Source organism: Scleropages formosus, chromosome 9 (genome assembly GCF_900964775.1).
Source record: "Scleropages formosus chromosome 9, fSclFor1.1, whole genome shotgun sequence".
Classification (NCBI taxonomy): domain Eukaryota; kingdom Metazoa; phylum Chordata; class Actinopteri; order Osteoglossiformes; family Osteoglossidae; genus Scleropages; species Scleropages formosus.
This window is the reverse complement of record NC_041814.1, coordinates 29483696-29491573: the sequence shown is the minus strand read 5'-3', so window position 1 is coordinate 29491573 and position 7878 is coordinate 29483696. Positions and strand designations below refer to the sequence as shown.

Sequence of the window (7878 nt, the reverse complement as noted above, 5' to 3'; positions counted from 1 at the left end):
TCATGAGCTGGAGTGAAAACATCAAACGCTCCTCAGCAGACATAGCGGCAGAGTAGGGTACCCATGTTGGCATCACAGCATTGCTGCTCACATTGAGCCTCCTGCAAATAGGAAGGAGTAGCTAATAGCAGGGTAGAGCAAGTCCTACATTATTCCTTATGGATGGAGTTGCCCAGGTGTAGTTACTCATTGTAACCAAGTTCGGCTATATATCAGGAATATCTTCCTCCAGTTCTCATTACAGAATTAGACCAGACTCCTGACTCACCTCAAGTAATGGCACTCAACATTAATCACTGCACCATGAGACCGCACAATAGGGGTGGAACCGAGTCCTTCGGCACATACACCAACGTGAAAGTGTAGATCAGGGAATCAGTCACCTGCATAGAGAAGAGGAGGCTCATCTACCCAATGTCAACTCCTTGCAACAGGTACGGTAGAATTCAGGAGGTCCCATACCGTCAGCGTACTTCCACAGCCATGTAGCTCTGACACGAACAGCAGAACCCCTCTGGAAGGATCCTGTCCAACTGGCACACAGCCTCCAAGGGTAATTTCTGATGGCTGGATCATCTGGCCATTACTCAGCATGTCCTGCTGTACCTCCACCAAAACCGAGTCTTCCCTGCATTCAACCTTCACTGCAGAAGGTTGAGCCAGAAACTGGGATTTCACAGAAAGTGGAACCTGGGCTGCTGGTTGCCACCAGGGAAGCTGGTGCCGAGGACTGCCCTCCGTGAACCGGGAGAACTGCAGAAGCCCTGCCTGTAGTGAGCTGGCAACACTGGCCTTACTGATTCAACCTGGACAGAAGGCTGGCTGTAAGGCAACTCAAACACTGGCTCAACAAGGTTAGAATTCTGTACCAGGGGATCAACTGCACTGGCCTCATTGAGAGAACTGAGGAGAAGACACTCCTTGGGGTTGCTGGGGAAAAGGGTACCTTTGAGGAACCCCACTTGCAACAGAGAGGACTGTCCCTGGGCAGCTCGGTGGGCTGTCTGTAGCAAAGACTCCTGACTTGACAGCTGGGGAAAACTGCCCTGCTGGGAAACCTGGCCATTACACAACAACCCAACAAAGCGAGGCCCACAAGCCACTGCAAAGAAGCCATTGCGCTAGTGTAGTAACCAAAGAATCATGAAAGTAAGTGCTCTTCCAGCCAATTTTATACCAAACAGAACAGCTGTTGTTTTTCCAACAGCTGAACCATCTTACAATTTGACCAATTTTGTTCCATCCCTGAAGCGTTACCCAATTGTTTCACTTACTGATTTTTAATCGCCTTCAGTTGCCTGTTTAGGTCTCCATTGTTCAAGGACATTAAATGTCCAGGATGTCTCTCAGATCATACATGTTGGGAGCTCTCAAAGCTACCAGTCATCTGTACAGGAGAGAAGATTCTCCTTGATGAACCAGATTTGGAGTCAAAGAGAAAAGTCTTCTTCAGTGACCGTATTGCTGGTGGCTGCATTCTGATTGGAGAACTGTTGGGGTAGCTGAATGGAGTCTTTCCAGGGACCCTGTCCATTACATAAGCAGCCTAATGTAGTAGTGTAGTGTAATGACTATAGCAAGCAGTTGTCAACATAGGTTTTAGTCAAGTCAATGGCAATAGCTTAGATCTCATAAAGGATGGATCAATTTCTGAAGGGCTTTTTCCGGAACCAATTGCATACATGGGGTGGGGGAAGACCATTGGCTTTGCAAGTGTAGCAGTAAAAGTTTTGAGGAGCACACTGACCTAGACGTTGGGTACGGCTGAGATGTAGCCTCTAGAGATGAATTTGCTTATCAAACTTGTTTCTCTAAGCAGTGAAGTGGGAATGAAACGGCACCCCCACCCCCCTTCATATTTTGCTGCAGTAGGACGTTTGTCTAGAAATGTCCTATCCACATAGGAGAGCTGAACTGAAATTGCCATCCAAGAACAGTTGTCAACTGACATGTAAAGTTAACCATGACTTAAGTGCCACTGTAATACACACTTGCAGCATCCCCTTCCCCCTAAGCATATACAAAGCCAGGCATTTAGTTAATCTTTAAGCAGTAATGTTGTTGATTTTGCAGGGGGCAGCTGATAGTATAGTGGTTGGAGCTTCTGCCTTTGGACCCGAAGGTTGCAGGTTTGGGCCTCATCTCTGGCTGTAGCACCCTTGAGCAAGGTACTTCCCCTAAAATTGCTCCAGTAAAATTAACCAACTGTATAAATGGGTAATAACTGTAACCTTAACATTCTAAGTCGCTTTGGAGAAAAGCGTCAGCTAAATGAGTAAATGTAAATACTAGCAGTTAAAGGCTCAAGGGAAAATCCATAATATTCCAAGTTGACCAGGAGTTATTTACATGAGTAATTATGGAAGTAAGCCTCTTGCCAAGGAAACAGCCTTCAGTACTCCTCACACTTGTGGTATTGCATCTTCAGAGGGCTTTCTGGTTACAGCTGTCCTGTCTTTGGCTGAGTTAGGTTTTCAATTGAGATTGGTCCAACTGAAGCCTTTTCTTGGAAATCCGCAATCAAAAGTACATTTACTCATTTAGAGAAGTCCTGATAAGAGTTGATCATCTGCTACACCACATCCAGACTGCTACACTCTTCCACATCTCCCCTCTTGGTGGTCCCATGCCTGAAAGATAAAGTACGGAGGTTTTCGGTTCTGGCCCTGTTGTGGTGGAACGGCCTCCCCCTCTCCCTCAGAACTGCTGAATCTTTGTCCACATTTAAAAAGGGTCTTAAAACTCACCTCTTCCAGGTTCACTTCATCCATGACCTCTTAAGGTCAGGTATAAATGTTCATGCACTATAGCTAAGATCATGCCTGGATCAATCCTTTATGCAGCTACTCCTGTAATGTAACGTAAATGTTCATATCTCAAAAATTCTAGGACAGTGATCAGGAATCACTGATATTCCAACAAAGTTTTTTTTGCAGCTACTCATGTGATGAACACTGGTGCATATGGTGGGGGGGGAAGAAGAAGAAAAAAAAAAAAAAAAAAAAAACTGTCCTTAAGAATCACACACTCACCCCCAGGCTGAGAGCACAAAATGCAACCTTCAACTCTGGGGGACCTGAGCGCCTACAAGAAGTCCAGGAACGACATTCAAAAGGTTATCAGTTTGGCCAAGAGAGACTTCAGGGAGAGTGGAGTCAGACTATCAAGGCTCTGACCCCAAACAGGTGTGGTCTGCACACTATAACAGACTACAAAGACAGGAAAAGCAGTGATGTGCCTATGTCTGCCCCCTACTAGACGACCTCAACACATTCTACAATTGCTTTGAGGCAGGCAATACATTCCCTGCTGCGAAAATACCCGGTGACCATAACACCTGCCCTCTGGCTCCAACTACTCCCTTCAAGAGAACCAATGCAAGAAAGGTTTCAGGATCTGATGGCATCCATGGACATGTCCTGAGGGCCCGCACTGACCAGTTAGATGTTTTCATCGACATCTTTAGTCTGAGCCCAAGTGATCCCTACATGCAGACCACCATCATCCCCCTGTTTTCATGAAAGCTGTCTCCTACCTGAATGACTACTGCCTCACCCTGAAGTGCTTTGAGTGTCTCTCAGTGAATCCCACATCCGCTTCTACCAGATACCTTGGACTCAAACCAGTTTGCTTACTGCTCTAACAGATCCACCGATACCATCCCAATGGCACTACAATCTGCCCTGGAATACCCGAGGGGAAGAAGAAAGACACCTAAGTGCCGAGGCTGTTACAGCTCTGCATTCAGTACCAGTCTCCCTACAAGACTCATAGTCAAGCTGAAGGATCTGGGTCTTAAGTCACCTATTTAACTGACTTTTGGACTTCCTGACAGCCACATATCCCCCACCCTCAGCACTGGCACGCCACAGGAATGTGTGCTCAGCTCCTCCTTGTACTCCCTGTTCACCTATTGGAGCTCGACTTAGAGCAGTCACGTTTTCAAGTTTGTTGATACAGCCATCCTGGGACACACAGTGACACCTCATGGAGAGGTGGTCAGGTCACTTTCAACATGGTACAATGAAAGTCCCTCACTGAAGACCAAGGAGAATGAATTGGTGCTTTGGAGAGAACAAAAAGAGAAAAAGTTTACAGCCAGCTAATTTTACTGGAGCAGTTTAGGGAAAGTACTTTGAAGGGTATTCAAGCCAGAGGTGGGACTTGAACCTGTGACCTTTAGGTCTGAAGGCAGTAGCCTTTGGGGACTACGATACCAGCAGTGCTGCATTTTGAGGAATGCATCTTGCCAGTCAATACAAAGAAACAAAGCGGCAGGGAATCAACTTCAGAACAAAGTCGACTCAAGCAGATTTTTGTTAAGATTTATTCTGAATTCAGTTTTGCCATCAGCACAAAGAGGCAAAGTCAACTTCACAGAACTGCATGAGCCTTGAGTTCAGGCAGTGAAGACAGATCCTTTGAGATGTTGCAACAGCTCTGCAGTGTACAAGCAGCATCATGGTGCAGTTTCCCCTCAAAAGCAGCCATCCTCATGGCATGGCTAATAGTGATCCCGAATAACGATGGGTCCAGCAACAGCTTCTCCTTTGAAGTCTGGAAAGGAAAGGATTATTTAGCCCCAAATTCAAATAAATGAATCATCAATCAATCAATCCACAACTGGTCTTACCTGCTACATTTCTTCCCTTCACATTACAGGATGAGTCACAACAGCCACATACTTGGTCATCACCATCTGCAGATCCCCACCTATGAACAAGAGACCACTGAAGTTCCGTAGCATCAACAACATGACAGTAGCCATTCAACTGAACGAACCTATTTGCGGACACGGAATACGAGCAAGCCTTGTGCTGGGGGTCGGCCCTTTTGGAAGCCATGGTTGCTTTCAGAACGCACGTGATGTAGATCTGGGGGAAGAAAGGCTGGACTGCATGACAAGTTCCATAAACACTCCGAGATGAAATATGTTGAGCCTGCTTCAAGTTCAGTCAGTGAAGACTGATATGCACTTACAGAGCTCCTGGTCTCCTGCGAGAACCTGAAGGCATCCAGTTGCATTTGGAGCTTGTTGATCTGCTTCCTGGGGAGGAACTGGGAGCGGGATCCAGTCACCTTGGCATCAGTCAGGCACCTGACGATGTTTGCAGATTATGGACAGGTTTGTCATATGACCAGAGTACATGCAGTCTCTGTAACAGCAGGGACTAATGGGGGGGGGGGGGCAATAAATTCAATAGCCATTTTAGCATGCAAAGTGCTTCACTGATCATAATACAGTAGGTGGTACAGCCACACATGTTCACTAAGCTCCCTATACTAGAGGGGTTTCCCCCTCTACAGTGACATGTCCTGCTTCTGGTGTCTTTTTTTTGTTCCAGCATTATTGCTCTGGACCTGCACAAGCGTAGTCTTCACATAGAGATAGAAAAAGCAGCAGGTTGCCAAGAACACCAGCCTCTTTGAAACTGAAAGTTCATGTGGAACCCATGTCAATTGGGTCAGTATCAGCATTCTCGCACCACCATGACATTAAGCTGATTCCTTTCAGCATAAAGCACCTTCTCAGCCTACATATATCACTGACCCCTCTGTATAGCCAAGTGATTTTACTAGAGCCATTTTTTTTTTTGGGCCAAGTGTCTTGCTCAAGGGCATTATGGGCAGAGGTTGAATTAAAACCTTTGCATCCATAAGTAACACACAGTTTTGGTCACCACACTATCAGATGTCCCATGTAGTGTGGGAATGACTAGTAAGTGTTTGAAACATGAGGGGAAACCTTCAACAGTATGGCAGCCACATGCTCTGCAGCATGCCACAGGTATGCTCTTGGCCATAACTTTAGACAGCCCTGTGAACCAAGTTGTCTCCAGCCAAGGATGGCCTCACGCCCTCTGCATGCAAGGTAGCCGCTAGATAAGCATTAGATAGACCGATACCACAACAGTGAAAGAACATTTCCCTGCTTGAGGTATATACACAAGCTCTCGGTGTTCCTGTCATGCGCAACTTGCTTCCGTTTTGCAATTCCTTCAGGATACAAGGGTAATCATTCCCTCGTCAACAAGAGGAATGCATCATTACATCCAACCCCTATTTCAGGCTACAGCCAATACAGAGAGGGAAATGACAGCATTGGAGAAGTCATACTTGCATGCAAGTACTCACCCATAATTCCCCACAAAGGCATATCTAGGGACAGACGTCACATCAGGTTCCAAGGTGGCCACACAGCTATCCACAAACACCCGCAGAGGCTGATGGTTGGCCACAACTACAGAAGCCTCGATGTTCAGGACATCTCCCAGAAAGTAGATGTTTGAAGCCCTCTCAAGTTCCCAGTTATCTAGAGAAAAGGACAGGAGCCCTTAAGACACACACAAAGACTCCAATTGAAGTAAGTTGGAGCATTTTACCCACCAGTCATGAGCTGGAGTGAAAACATCAAACGCTCCTCAGCAGACATAGCGGCAGAGTAGGGTACCCATGTTGGCATCACAGCATTGCTGCTCACATTGAGCCTCCTGCAAATAGGAAGGAGTAGCTAATAGCAGGGTAGAGCAAGTCCTACATTATTCCTTATGGATGGAGTTGCCCAGGTGTAGTTACTCATTGTAACCAAGTTCGGCTATATATCAGGAATATCTTCCTCCAGTTCTCATTACAGAATTAGACCAGACTCCTGACTCACCTCAAGTAATGGCACTCAACATTAATCACTGCACCATGAGACCGCACAATAGGGGTGGAACCGAGTCCTTCGGGCACATACACCAACGTGAAAGTGTAGATCAGGGAATCAGTCACCTGCATAGAGAAGAGGAGGCTCATCTACCCAATGTCAACTCCTTGCAACAGGTACGGTAGAATTCAGGAGGTCCCATACCGTCAGCGTACTTCCACAGCCATGTAGCTCTGACACGAACAGCAGAACCCCTCTGGAAGGATCCTGTCCAACTGGCACACAGCCTCCAAGGGTAATTTCTGATGGCTGGATCATCTGGCCATTACTCAGCATGTCCTGCTGTACCTCCACCAAAACCGAGTCTTCCCTGCATTCAACCTTCACTGCAGAAGGTTGAGCCAGAAACTGGGATTTCACAGAAAGTGGAACCTGGGCTGCTGGTTGCACCAGGGAAGCTGGTGCCGAGGACTGCCCTCCGTGAACCGGGAGAACTGCAGAAGCCTGCCTGTAGTGAGCTGGCAACACTGGCCTTACTGATTCAACCTGGACAGAAGGCTGGCTGTAAGGCAACTCAAACACTGGCTCAACAAGGTTAGAATTCTGTACCAGGGGATCCAACTGCACTGGCCTCATTGAAGAGAACTGAGGAGAAGACACTCCTTGGGGTTGCTGGGGAAAAGGGTACCTTTGAGGAACCCCACTTGCCAACAGAGAGGACTGTCCCTGGGCAGCTCGGTGGGCTGTCTGTAGCAAAGACTCCTGACTTGACAGCTGGGGAAAACTGCCCTGCTGGGAAACCTGGCCATTACACAAACAACCCAACAAAGCGAGGCCCACAAGCCACTGCAAAGAAGCCATTGCGCTAGTGTTAGTAACCAAAGAATCATGAAAGTAAGTGCTCTTCCAGCCAATTTTATACCAAACAGAACAGCTGTTGTTTTTCCAACAGCTGAACCATCTTACAATTTGACCAATTTTGTTCCATCCCTGAAGCGTTACCCAATTGTTTCACTTACTGATTTTTAATCGCCTTCAGTTGCCTGTTTAGGTCTCCATTGTTCAAGGACATTAAATGTCCAGGATGTCTCTCAGATCATACATGTTGGGAGCTCTCAAAGCTACCAGTCATCTGTACAGGAGAGAAGATTCTCCTTGATGAACCAGATTTGGAGTCAAAGAGAAAAGTCTTCTTCAGTGACCGTATTGCTGGTGGCTGCATTCTGATT

The 7878-nt window shown here is 46.8% G+C and overlaps 1 protein-coding gene and 1 pseudogene across 1 annotated transcript; both read right to left on the bottom strand.

Moving 5' to 3' along the window:
• Position 1: 1 nt before the first annotated feature.
• Positions 2 to 2771, bottom strand: LOC114911291 (zona pellucida sperm-binding protein 3-like; annotated as a pseudogene).
• A 1542-nt stretch (positions 2772 to 4313) lies between these two features.
• On the bottom strand, positions 4314 to 7529 carry LOC114911324 (zona pellucida sperm-binding protein 3-like). The gene is made up of 8 exons (XM_029255125.1): positions 6854 to 7529; positions 6659 to 6774; positions 6388 to 6491; positions 6136 to 6313; positions 4981 to 5098; positions 4783 to 4874; positions 4634 to 4713; positions 4314 to 4557 (listed from the first exon to the last, which is right to left on the bottom strand). The coding sequence occupies exons 1-8, from the start codon at positions 7508 to 7510 to the stop codon at positions 4505 to 4507; spliced, it is 1398 nt and encodes a 465-aa protein (XP_029110958.1). The 5' UTR covers positions 7511 to 7529; the 3' UTR covers positions 4314 to 4504.
• Between the last annotated feature and the right edge of the window lie 349 nt (positions 7530 to 7878).

Excerpts from the sequence above, each read along its gene's own strand:
- LOC114911324 (XM_029255125.1), bottom strand. The coding sequence starts at position 7,510 with ATGGCTTCTTTGCAGTGGCTTGTGGGCCTCGCTTTGTTGGGTTGTTTG. Across the intron at positions 6,775-6,853 it reads GCTGTGGAAGTACGCTGACG|GTGACTGATTCCCTGATCTA; the intron begins GTATGGGACCTC and ends TTCTCTATGCAG. Across the intron at positions 5,099-6,135 it reads GCCTTTGTGGGGAATTATGG|GTGCCTGACTGATGCCAAGG; the intron begins GTGAGTACTTGC and ends AAACATCGTCAG.